Source organism: Mixophyes fleayi, chromosome 11 (genome assembly GCF_038048845.1).
Source record: "Mixophyes fleayi isolate aMixFle1 chromosome 11, aMixFle1.hap1, whole genome shotgun sequence".
Lineage (NCBI taxonomy): Eukaryota > Metazoa > Chordata > Amphibia > Anura > Limnodynastidae > Mixophyes > Mixophyes fleayi.
Window position 1 is genome coordinate 56,121,663 of NC_134412.1, and position 13,819 is coordinate 56,135,481.

The window sequence follows — 13,819 nt, forward strand, 5'->3', positions numbered from 1 at the left end:
AAACAGATCTAGTACAGTAGCAGCACAATAGCCAGTTGGGTAGGTTCACTGGAAAAGCTCAGAAAGCAGGTATAAGGGACTTTTCTTACATCCTGGGCCTCTTGTTCCAGGACATGATCCCTGGTGCTGGAACATGGCTCTCCAGCTATGGAGACTCCAGAAATTCCATCCTTGGAGTTATTTTCAAAGGAGCCTAGTACAGACTGCCTCTGTGCAGGTTTTTCAACTGGAGACGTACTGTGTACCAGCTGGGTCACGGACACTCCAGGCTGCTCAATCTGTCCTCTGTCCAAACTGGAGTCGTGCGCTGGTGAAGGGCCAGCAGAAAAGGGAGATGGGCGCACACTCCAACTCCCCTGCAAACCCTTCTAGAGAAATTGTGGGGAGGAATATCATTGTTTGATGTTACTAAACCCGATGGAGGTAGACAAAGAACAAACTACTAAGTCCAAAGAAAAACAGCTCTAACACAACAGGAGACACAAAGCATCAAACAGAACAGTCAGAAGCGTTGGTGGAAAGTTCACGTCAAATAGAAGAGATTTTGATGTATGAATGTAATAATATTTATCACAGAGGAGTACTTATTCATTTCCAGACTACCAAATAAAATTAGTTTTTTCATTATTCCATGTGAGACATTGCACGTTCTATATAATCACTCCCAATATTACATTTAGAATCTATTGCCCAAATTCCATCTGCTGCTGAACAATTTATCACATTCATATATACAATATCTTTCAACCAGCTGTAAACACTCCCAAAACAGGAGCATTTTAAAAAGTCAGATACCACTTAGTGTTCCTCTTCTAATCAACAGACAATAACATGACTAATGGGAATGTCTGACAAGGCTACAGGTGAGTGAGGGTCACATACACAGGATCAAACACACACACACACATGCAGGGTGTCCATGACATCACTAAAGCCTGATGTCATATGCCCAGGGGGCACCTCTTTCTGGCTCTCCTCTTCATCATCAAATTTTCCAAGGTTCTGTAGCTCTGGTTCAGAGCCCTCATCTGTGCAGCTGACTGCAGCGCATTCCGCTCCCCGCTCACTGTCCTGGATGATACATAGAAATGGAACCTCCACTTCTCAGACAGACATGACAAGAACTAACTGAATGCTAAACAATTTGTTATTGTGATTGAAACAACATTAGTTCTACTTTATCAACCAACATATATATTAAAACTATCCATTTGACCCCTAACTAAAGATTATTATACAGAACATGCAATCTGCACATTTAGCCGAGTCAATATGATGTTAAAACCACTGAAAATCTAATAGCACTCTAAGATGTGCACCAACATTTGCCTCTGTATGTGTATCTGTGTGCTTATTTTCGATCAAGTACTTCGCATATCTGATTTAAAACACTTTTGCCAACTAAATAGCATGAGAATATTAAGCAAATTCCAGCTGACAAAACAAATCTGTACAAAAATAATGAATTTGACCTTACCTCATATTCAAAGTCCATATGTAAGTTCTTGAGTAGATGGGATGATCCTCTTGGGCTCTACAGGGAAATAAGAGGATTTGTTTTTTACTCACCATAAAATCCATTTCTCTGACTCCATTGGTGGTTACTGCGAAACATTGGGGTATAGTAGGTGATACAGGAGTATGGCACTTTATACATAACTGCTTTGAACACAAGCTCCTCCCCTACTATGCCCCTCCCAGTCCAGAAGACTCAGGTTTTGTATAACCAAGCTCAGAACAGAGTGCTATCCAGGCGTAACAAGAGAATAAAAATTTAACTTTAAACCACAACATTAATATCAGAACAAGGGAAGGGTGTGCAGTGTCCCCCAATGGAGTCAGAGAAATGGATTTTAAAGTGAGTAAAAAAATCATATTTTCTCCTTCCAACCATTGGGTGACATTTTGAGATTTTGGGGACATACCAAAGCAGCCCCTAAGGGAGGTATTGCTCTGGAACAGTAGCGCACAACCCCTTGTGGCCAAAACTAACATCCAGACATGCAGAGCCCTGCAATTTATAGAGTTTAGTAAAAAGTGTGGACAGACAACCACCTTATCAAAATCTAAACTCAAAAAGGCATTTTCTGGGATCAAAAAAGATTTGGTCAAATTGAGGATCCAACTGTGAGCCTCCAAAAAGAGAATCATTACACGGATAGCGCCTTCAATAACAGGTCATCTAGATAGGGCACTAGAATGATTCCATAAGAATGAAGAATACATGCCATGACTGCCATTATCTTGGTGAATACCCTTGGAGCGCAAGAGAGTCCAAAAGGTGAAATGATCATGATTGTTCCGGATTGCAAAATGAACAAGACACTGATGATCTTCTTATATTGGAGCATGTAGGTAAACATATTTTATGTCGAGTGATGGAAAGAATTCCCCGTGTTCCACACCTGCAATCAATGAACATGATTCCATCTTGAAACCCAATACCAGAACCATTTTGTTTACAGTATTGGGGTTGAGGATTGGGAGAAAAGGGTTTGGGACTAAGAAAAGTTTGAAGTAAAAACCCATTCCCTGTTCGTTAAACGGAACCAGAAAAAATTACAACAGTGACCATTAGCTGTTGAACAGTCTCTTGTAATGCTAGACTCTTGCGTGAACAAAGCAGAAGACCCATGGTAAAGAACCCTTTTGGAGGAAATCTGAGTAGGTCTATAATGTAACCCCGAGACACTGTCCCCTGTATCCAGAGATCTGAAGTTGAGGCCCGCCACTGGCTCTGAAAAACCAGTAGAAAGGGCTCCACCAATTAATCGTGGTGAGATATCCTGTCATGCTGCCAGTTTGTCCCCAGGTTTTGAAGCTCCACGTCGACCAGAGCCCTAACGTTCGCCTTGAGGACAATGACTGGTCCTAGAGGGTGTCCCTCTGGGGTTACCAAAGCTCTGAAAGGACCAGAAACGAGTCTGTTTAGGTTTTGCAGTGCTGACAGGTAAGAAAGTACTTTATCCACCAGTGGCTACCTGGATTATCTGCTCAAATTGAGAGCCAAACAGAATCACCCCATCAAATAGTAAAGATTCTAGAGTACGCTTGGAATCTGCTGACCATGAACGTAAGCACCTGCATATATTCTGCCAAAATAATTAAGTAATATCTGGGCACATTATCCTGAAGACCTTTAGCTGATTGCTCAGCCCAGGTCTGAATAGCTCTATTGGCCCAAGCAGTGGACATATTGGGATGAAATAAAGTTTCTGCCACTTACATAAGGTGACAGAAAAAAAAAATCACATCTTCTATCCGTTGTATCCTTTAGGGGTACCAGTCCCTGAACCAGAAAAGTAATGGTTGTAGTGAGGCGCACAAGAGGATCTACTTTCAAAGAACTCTCCCACTTAAAATACTCTTCTGGCGGCAATGGGTAAATTTACTTGTAATTTTAAACTTTTAGTGTGGTGCTTTCCAAGCCTCAGATTCCATCGCCAGTGGAGGAGATTAAGGATAACAAACTGGCTGTTTATTTAGTTTCTTAAAAGAAGGAAAGCCAGAAGATTCAATTATCTCAGGTTCTGCAAATCCTAAAGTTTGTCTAATGCCCAAGATCAAATTATCTATAATTTGAGATGTATCATCAGCCCCTAAGGAATCCACACCTTCCGTATTCCTAAACAAATCTTCATCCTCCTTAGAAAAATGATCAGATTCAGGGGTAGGAACCTGAGCAGAGTCAGAAACCTGGCATTTTTCAGCCCACATATGGGGGGGGGGGGCACTGAGGAGACATTCCAAAGAGGAAGAGGCTCTCGCCAGTGCTGTGCTGACTCATCCAGCGAAATCGCCAAAACTGTCTCAGTCAGAGCAGTCCCACTATTGTGCGTTGTCTGGCCTGAAGATGAAATGTGTGGTGCACTTTAAGAAGTAGAAAAATCACCTACCTCTCTTTGTGGAGTGTCACGAGCCGATCGACTCACTCCGGGTCCCTGGCTGCGACCCAGCCGTTGTTATGATGACCGGGATGTCACGATGACCGGGACCTCACATCCGGCTCTCGTCACGGCTGTCCCCATGGCAATGGCTGGGACACTCTTCATTTCACTGCCGCGACCCGGCCAGCTGGGTAGCCGGGCTCGTGCACAAGGACATCTGGTTAATTATTCACCCACCTGTGGCGGATTATGTGGGTTGTTGCCCTGTGTTCTGATTGGGCAGTTTTACTATTTAAGGCAAGGAGGGCTTAGTCTCCCTGGCGGTTATAGCGTCCACTGCCTGTGTGTTGCTGACCTGCTTTGCTTCCTGATATTTCCTGATTGTTTCTCCGTTGTAACGTTGGTTGAATTTTTGGACCTTGTCTGATTGCCTGTTGCCCTGACCATTTGCTTGGATATTGGATATTGCTTCTCTGCTTGAGACCTTGACCCTCGCCTAAATATTGGACCTGCTTGCTTGCTGCCAGCCCCGACCTCTGACCTGTACCTTGCCCTTTCTTCTGGCTACGGACCCCCTTCCAGGTCTGACCTCCACCTCCAGTCACTCTATCTAGTGCTGCAGCTATCCTGATAAGCTTCTACTACCATAGAGATGTCCTGGGGGCATCCTAGTACCGGCGAACGTTTATAGTTGTATGGGAAAGGCGGCTGCTAAAGGTGGACCTCTCTAAGTTCGGTTCTAAAGGCTTATCAATAGCTGCGATCCTAAAACTGAGCAATTACCTTAGCAAATTCAGCTATGCCTGTCGCCATACTGGTTCCTCCAATACTGCTGATGGCGCAGTAGGCGTACGCTGCTCATGGGACTCCGTCTCACACGCTGTACACAAGGCATCCGGGTCAGAGTGCAACCAAGAATGAATATGTGTCTATCACATCGTATAAATAAGTGCTAAAGGCATAAGAAACAGATTTAAAACAATATAAAAAGAGTTAAACCCAATAGGAGCACAGTAGGAGAGGCTGCAGTCTGAGGTGATCGCAATCTGTCAATGGCAAGACGGCGGAATCTGTGAGTGAGAGCCCGTCAAACCTTCTGAGGAGGAGGAGTTACTTCCTTCATCTATTCCCACCTAAAACGGCTACCTCCCCTAAGGGAGATGCATCCGTTTATATGTAGGTGTGGTTAATATAATTGAATATGCTTAGTTCTTCTTCGGTGCTTTCTTCCTCATCCTGACCGTTAGTGCGACGTTACTTCTTTAAATAGTAACTGTCACTGACATTTTCCTCTCTCCCCTGCTGTTAGCTTCCACTCTGAGGAACTGCTCGTTGTCAGGAGTGCAGCTGAGACGAGCACTTTACAGCATTACTCATGAGCTGCAGTGTGTATGTAAAAAAAACACCACACTAGATATCCAGCAACTGTCGTCGCATCAGGGGTAAGGAAAGCCCAGAGGCTGCACACCTACTGCAAGGACCCAGAGTGAAGGCAACCCTGAGGGAAAGACATACTAGGAGAGAAGCTTATGTTCAAAGCAGGTATGTATAAAGTGCCATACTCCTGTAGCACCAACTATACCCCAATGTCAAGCATTGCCCCAAATGGCTGGAAAAAGAAAATACAACTTATAAGTTTGATTCTTCCGGTTGCATTGTGAAGTATACAAATTTTGCAAAAAATGAGTAAACTTGTCTGATGTGGAGATCCGTCCAACAACACAGTGTATGACACCACAAAGGGAACATTTAATATTTCCACATAGACACACACAAACAAAATGATAAAACTGTACTTAGGAAGATATCACAATGTTCTGTTCTCACCGGATCTTCACTGTACCGGTCATCGTCCTCATCCTCCTCTTCCAAACCTGGCAGTGTGAGGCTCACCCTCTCCTCTGGTGGCTTTCCTCTGACGGTTCTGATATAGGTTGCTGATTTTTGGGGCGGTAGAGCAGTGATCTGATGAAAAGACGTAAGTATGATCAGAAGAACCATTAATACTGTTTAAAGATAAAGCAATTAATACATAACAGAATAGGAAAAATACCACAATGGTGTATGGTCTAAGGGGGTATGAACAGCTGTGTTACTTACACCAGGAGTTCCACCCAACAAATTGTCAAATCCTCCAGAGCTTCCTGTGCTGCTACTCAGAGATCCCCATACTCCCCCGCCGCTTCCAGCAGGGTCACCTAATGCCCGAAGTGGAGCCAGACTTCCAAGGGGTCCCTGCACTGGTCCAAGGGGTGATCCCAGAGACTATTAGACAACAATTAACAATGTGAGAGATACACGACAGGGAAGAAACTGAAACTCTTACATTTCAAAAGAGTACAGCAATAATATATATGCAGCATGATTTTGACATTCTAGTATTGTAGTGTGAGGAGTTCAATTTGTAAAATAAAGCAGATTACATAATGTAGATAATCCATGAACAGATCATTCAGTAGTGCAATTATTTTCACTGCTGTAACACAGCTCAGATAGGGGATCATGACAAAGTGGGCTACTGATGGTCCTCATTCTGAATCCGGATGCTCAGGTACAACCAAGTGCATGATTTATGGACTAAAGACAAACAGGTGTTTGGATCACTGATCCATTCCTAACATTTTCCATATGAGCTAAATTACAGCTATTTATACCAGAAACTATATGTACGAGTGATGCCTAGAGAGTCTCAAAGAATAAGAATCCTTATGGATTTTTGACACAGTGCTACTGACAGAATAGGAATAAGTCTATATGAAATGATACTTGTGCACATTTATTAATACAAACATCAAGACATGCTTGGTTGTGCTCACGGAGGATTGCTGTATGTTTATTCAATTATAGTGTGCTCAATCAAAGATATTCTTACGTGCTACATTTACTGACAGGAGGGAAAATAAACACATTGACAAAAACACATCTGTTCAGAGACTGATTCACACACAAGATGTCACATTATTCTCTATACCTAATTGATAGTGGGTTACACTAGGAAGCTCTCGTACACTGACAGGTTGATTCTCGCTTTAGAGACAACCGATTATTTTAAATCTGCAGTTATTAAACTCCAGGTTACACCCCAAGCACGGGATATGTGGTTGTCAATCAGCTGAAATGTAGAATTGGGAATACATTTCCTGCTTGTAGCCAAAAGCAATGGCATAGCAGGTAGATTTCTACAACCATAAGGTGACAGAATAAAGCAGTGTGCTGAACAGGAACATATGAACCGCATGAGTATATTCATTGCCTAACTATTATAAATAGCCTTTTGTTTTACCTTCACTTGTTGAAATGCGCAGATCGAGTATTTAATAAGCAACATCCCTGAGTTATTTACAAATACTGAATTTTGAAGTTGAATATATAAATCATGGCAAGCCCCATTATTTATATTTATTTTTCCAGCATTTGCAAAAGAATTTTGGGCTGAAGCCTGCAGGACTTCCTGTACCGGCTATAGCAGTTCTTAAGATTGCAGCTAGAAAATCATTGTCCGCACAATTTATCATTAAAATGTCACCTGAGCAGCAGAGCGATGCTCAGCTCCCCAGCAATATAGACTGGCAGCAGCAAGAGGAGTTTTAGAGCTCACCAGGCCAGAGACTGTTCACGTGAGCTCACACATACACACTGGAACTGGAAGCCCGGATTCCAGAATTATAAAAATAATAAACAAAATATGTAAAAAAAAAAAAATGTAAAAACACTCCTGATTTTGCTGGATTTAGGGCTGATCTTCCTTTTGATAAACAGCCCCCTAAGTCATTCATAAAATATTTGAAGAGATGGCCCTCTGATCTTTGACATTTGACCCATGGAGCCCTAAGGCCCTTTGAGGCATACCTCCACTGCAAGGCTCGGTGGGCCTTTTCTCCCTGAAGTTGACAGAAGCTTTCCTTGGGGAAGTAAATTTTCAGCTCCCCAGAAGGAGGGAGACTCTTATGACTAGGGAAGAAGGAATTTTATACTTGCGTAAAAATCTGTTTTTCCTAGTTCACTGGTGGGCACGGGGGACATTGAGGTACAGTGGTAGTGAGATAGGCGTGTGGCACTTTCAGAAAGATGTTAGTTAGTGTGACAGGATGGACCGCCTATGCTACCCTGCCTGTTGCTGCTGGGAGCCGATTGGGCTTACTTCGCCACCGTTCCCTTTCATTATCCCAAATACGCCCTCTTGCCGTAGTAGGAGGGGGCTTACAAATTCTGCCACCACTGGACTCCTCACCGGCATCCAGTACCGGGATTCTTCTGGGTAACTGACACTGTGAGTGTACCCCGTTGAAGCAAGTGATGTTTATTTGCTCTCACACTGGTTAAAGGTACCAGTGATCAGGTCAAATGAACAAGAAGAACAATGTACAAGATAATGCTTTTTATACTGATTTGGACACAGGCTATTTTTAGAATCAGGATGCAATGTGTTTACACAAACATGGATTTACAGGCATTGTAAAGCCAACAATATTTACACTTATCTATGAAATTCTAGAATGGCTGTGATGTCATGTATCTGGTTTTCAGATGAAGAGAATCTAGGAGCCAGTCTTAATTAAAAGTTCCCCACTTTAATGTTGGACCTTCACACATCAAAATATCTAATTAGCATGGGGCCCCTCATCAGTGCAGAATATACATTCCCAAAGAAAGGTACAAACCCGAAACAAACCACTTCCCCACAACATAACACACAAAAGACTTCTATCCACAAAGGCTTAATGTATCAGATATATACCTTAAGAAATAATGCCTCTCCTCTAGCAAGGTTAAACAAGAAACAAATTTCTTCCCCTGGACTCTGAAATTAAAGATTTCCCTTACCAAAATATACACAAATATCAAAAATAAGTGCATGTGCAATTATATAAATAAGTTATTTCCTTTAAATTAATTTATACCAGAAGTTATTTATCAGTGATCCAGTCACAGTTTGCCCTAGCTCCTCCCCTCTATACTTCCCCTTTCTGCTAGTTTATGTTTAACCAAGCCCCACAGGAAAGGAGATAATATAGAGAAAAGAAACGATGAGAGAAAACATTAACTTCTCTTGAACAAAAGAAGACAACATGTCAAACAAAGAGAAAAAAAAAGAAAAAAAGAAGAAGAGTTAATGGTGGGCATCCTGTGTCTCCCGATGGACTAGGAAAAATGGATTTCTCTTACCTCCACCTGGGGGACCCTGCTTACCATGGGGCTGTATGAGGGAACTTGGAGTAGGCACTCAAAATAGTTAACTTTCTTGCCGACAGGCTATATACCCTCTGCAAACCTGTGTGAACTTCAGTATATGTTTGAGTGCCAGAGGTGTAGGACCTCTGGCGTGCTGTGCTGCAGCCATTTCCTTTTTAAATATTACTTATCATCATCATTTATTTATATAGCGCCAACATATTCCATAGCACTTTACAATTGGGGACAAACACAGTAAACTAATAAACAAAATGGGTAAAACACACAAAGAGGTGAGAAGGCCCTGCTTGCAAGCTTACACCTTTTTAGAAGGTGCTATAGGCAGCACATACACAGCTTATGTAGGTTTTTCAGCTTGATATATCAAAGCGCAGCAGCCACGGACAAGAGGAGGCTTCTGCGGGGATGTTTCTGGTAAAAGCACCAAGTAAGGATACTGCCGTTACCCTGGGCCGTTCAGACATGGGCACTGCCTTTTGGCAGTGAGCGCCGCATCTCTGTGTGCCAGGCACCATTTTGGAATATACCAAGTCCCTGCTGCATTTGAGGGGGGCACTTGGCTCGGACCAAAAACGGAGCAGCTGCTATTGGAATATCTACAGCTATAGACAAGAGGCCAGCAGGGTTATGCTAACAAATGCCTGAATTTGGCCTGTATGCTCAGGCTGCCTGAGAGGGGAGGGAGTGATTGAAAAGGAACTCCCTGTTTGTTGCAACAAGTTGGTATGTTCCAACCCAGGAAATACAAGGGAGGCACCCATCTACAGTCAGGGGACTCTCTAATCATTTGAGCTGGTTCTTGGGCAACGGGAGGGCTAATTACCTTTTTCTATCATCTTTTTCACACTGTACACAATAGTGTTATAGTGGATATATGTATGCTGATGTTTGGAGTAAATATTGTGCCCCATAAATCACAATTTATGTACCTAGGCTTGCTATAGAAGTATAGGCTGGAACCTAGGTACGAGTGTGTATATATACATATTCATATGGTTGAAAGTTACTGTGGCGTATGTCATAGACAAAACAGTATCCTCTAAGAAAGTGATTTTTCTTTCCTTTTCTGATTAAAAAAAAAAGCACACCTTCTCCCAATTATCTCTGGGTATGGCTGCTACCTTCTGCCTCTATACTAGACAGGTGGCAGGTAATGGTGGGGAATGTATTATTGTGTTATATAACAATGTATTATCTTGTTCTATAACAATGTCAGACTAAATATTACACCTGTTCCAAATGTAAAGTAAAGCTTCCTAGTGGACAGTAGGACACAGGGGCGGATTGTGCAGACTGTGCAGACTGTGATGCAGGGGCCTGGGGTGAAGAGGCCCAGGGTTCTGCACCACAGCAGTTGGAGGAACCGGCGTGGGCTGTTACACTGGCGCAGTCGGTGTTGGCACTGACTCAGAGATCCCAGCCCCTGGCTTCCGCCCCGTTTGCTGCACCAGTGTCCACGGCAGTAGGAAGTGAACCTGAGCCTTGTTGGTCAGGCATCCACCTCCTCTTTCAGAGGCCCCTCTCAGGGAGAGCCTGTGTGGTCCACGTCCTTAGTTAAAGTCCTGGACTGGGTTAAATCGGTTTTTGGACACTCGCAGAACCCAAAGACAACGCTGCAACCGTCATAGGTCTACTCATCCTCTCCTCTCACTTTCTGATTCAGAAGAGTCTTCGGTGGAGTAAGGTGAGCTTTCTGAGGATTCGGATCCCTTTCCCTGGTGGGTGACATGGCTGAACCATCAGGGAGTTAACGCATTGAGGATCTGGTACTGGCAGTGCGCCAGACATTGAATCTATTGGATCTAGAGGAACCTCGGTCAGACCTAGGCCTCTTTAAGTGCAGGAAACCTCATGTTGTCTGTTTTCCGGTATCAGTGGAACTTACAGAGATAGCAGAGTCAGCTTGGAAGCAGCCAGATCGTAAATTTGTTATACCGCTCAGATTTCCAGTCCTTTGTCCCCTGCAGACGTTTGAAACCTGTTCCCAACGGGCTGTTTCTAAGGTGGATATGCCAGTGGCCAGGCTGGCCCGCCATACTCCTCTTCCAGTGCCGGGTTCTGTGCCACTTCCTGGCGCCACTCACCGCAGGGTGGATGGTTTTCTTAAATACATCTTCCTGGTGGGAGGTGCATTACTAAGACCTATGCTCTCTTCAGCGTGGGTCGCCTGGGCATTGGAGACCTGGGCTGACCAGCTGGTAGCAGGGATACAAGACTCACATCTTCTTCACCTGGCTCTACATTTAAAGGAGGCCTCAGGTTACCTGTATGAGGCTGCTCAAAAAGCAGTCTCAGTTTCCTAATCTATCTCAGCATTGGCAATAGTGGACCGTAAGATTCTCTGGATCAGGTCCTGGGATGCCGATGCAGAGTCAAATAAATCTCTGGAGGCTCTTCCCTACTCAGGTTCAGCCCTTTTTTGCCAGAATTAGATAATATTATCTCTCAGGTAACGGTAGGTAAAAGTACCTTCCTTACGAAGAGTACCCCAAAAACTAGGGTTCTGAGGTTTGGGTCTTTTCACCAATACCTTCGGCGGGGTCCACTGGCGAGAGGCCAGACCATTAGGGGAAGATCCTCTGTGGCCAGAGGTCATTCCCAAAGAGATAGAGCCCTATTCTCTACAAAATATCAAGACCCCAGGCTCCCGGACCTGCAGCCTGATGGACCCTTTCCTTTTCCATGACAGCAGGGGTAGGGGTACGCCTCCTGTGGGTCAGAATTCTTGGAGCAGTGTCCACCCAGAACTTGGAGAGGGGTGATCATTCAGGGGGTCAGCATAGCTGCTGTTCTAGCGTCGCCCCCCCTTGCTCTTTTGACATAACGATGACACTATATTGATGCCAGGCTGTCGCTTTGATTCCTTCAGCAGAAGTCATCTGCCGGAATATGACTGGGAGAAGGTTACTTAAACTCTTTTAGATCTCTCCTAGATGGCTCCTAGATGGCTGGGCATGAAAGTTTACACTCTTCAGATACAAATCCTCCAGGTGGGGGGGGCTAGTCTAGCTACATCCTGCAGGGCCCATTGAGCAGTGGGGGGGGGGGGCTTTCCATCCCTCACAGAGTCCCAGAAGTTGCTGGCCTTTCTAGGGCAGCTTCTGGTGAGCCTGAGGGTTCCAGATTGGCACAGACACATCAGGTCCACAGACATTCTAAGCAGGGTAGGAGTTCCAAGAAGGTTTCTGCTCCGGTGAGGTGAACTGTTATGGCAGGGCCTGGTTCTTTACCAGTACCTACCTCTGTGGGTTTTCTTGGCATGGTCTTTGAGGCCAAACTCTGGCGGTCCAGAGGGCTTTCCTCCAGAGTGGTAGACACCATGCTGCGACCTCAGCCCACATTTATTACAGAGTGCGGCATACCTACATTAAGTGGTGCGAATGAAAACTGCCGACTAATTTTTCATCTTTCCTGTATCCTAGCCTTTCTCCATGATGGCTCGGACGCAGGTCCAGGTGTCGGCCTTATCTATCTTTTTCCAACTGAAAATAGCTGATATTCCGGAAGTAAGAACCTTCCTTCAAGGGGTCCTGCATATAAAGGCCCTTATGTTACGCTTATGGTTCCCTGGTTCTGATCATGCTTCAGAGGTCTCCTTTTGAACCAATGGTTTACCGGAGCGGGGCTGGCCAGCTTCTAAGCAGACCATTGCTAGGTGGATTATGTCCACAATCAAGCAGGCCTACATCAGTTCCAATTGGCCTGCTCCTAGTCGTATTGCTGCCTATTCCACCCGCTCAGTGGGGGCTTCTTGAGCTGCGCATAACAGGGTCTCAGTGAATCAGCTCAGCCGGGCAGTCACCTGGTCCTGTCCATACCTTCACTAGGTTTTATCAAGTTAAGGTGTTTGCATCCCCGGATGCCAGTTTAGGCCGCACAGTGTTGCGGACCAGACTGTCAGAGCGGTCCCTCTATTAGGAGGGCTGCTTTGGTACGTCCCCATGGTAAGCAGGGTCCCCCAGGTGGAGGCAAGAGAAAAGAAGATTATAAACGTGCTTAATTAATATAATAAATACACACAGCAAGGTTTTGGTGGCTTTTGCTGCCATTTTAATGCACTATACGTTTTGCACTACGTCACTATCACAGTTTTTGTTTTTAACTATTTCGCAGCTAATCCATTTCAGGAATATATTAACAATTCTCCTCTTCATTTTCCCATATTTTAAAATTCTTTAATAAAGATTATGTTTTTATAAATCTACTTTTTAGTGTTTCACAAGAGTGCCCAAACCAAACATGTTTTCTCTCCCCATTACTCGTAATAATGAATGAATATTGTGCTGTTAATCTCAGAAGACTAGAGAACCAGATGAAGCAACAGATTAAGAGCACAGGTATGAAAGTAAATCGTGTCGGTGTGTGCGCATGAATCGTCAGACTGAACGGACTTTCAGTCGTAGGTTTAATCGTTTCAGACAACATGTCGGTTGGAAAATTCTTCAGTGTGTATCTAGCCTTACTCTCCCAGAAAGTCCAGACCCTAGGGGACCAGGCAATTCTCAGAGAGCGTTTACCTGCTACAGGGTGGGCAGGGACATGAAGTGAATTGTGTAATAAAGCCCCACCCTTCTCAGTAAACACTGAATGGCAGGGGTATGATGATGCACTACTGCACAGTGTTTCCCGTGGTGGGTGGGGTTTATTTACCACACACTAAAATGACGATATGCATTGTGCATCAAGCGACACTCGCCTCCACTTTCCTACCTCACTTCTCCATCTCCCTAAGGTAGGAA

At 44.2% G+C, this 13,819-nt stretch overlaps 1 protein-coding gene across 2 annotated transcripts in view; it reads right to left on the minus strand.

The window, feature by feature from the left end:
• CEP164 (centrosomal protein 164) overlaps window positions 1–13,819 on the minus strand; it is a 108,762-nt gene that overhangs the window by 79,221 nt on the left and 15,722 nt on the right. For both annotated transcript variants that reach the window (XM_075190012.1, XM_075190013.1), the window contains 3 exons: window positions 5,988–6,152; window positions 5,715–5,852; window positions 1,478–1,534 (listed from right to left, as the gene is read on the minus strand). In XM_075190012.1, coding sequence (XP_075046113.1) covers window positions 1,478–1,534; window positions 5,715–5,852; window positions 5,988–6,152 — 360 coding nt within the window. The remainder of the gene's footprint in view (window positions 1–1,477; window positions 1,535–5,714; window positions 5,853–5,987; window positions 6,153–13,819) is intronic.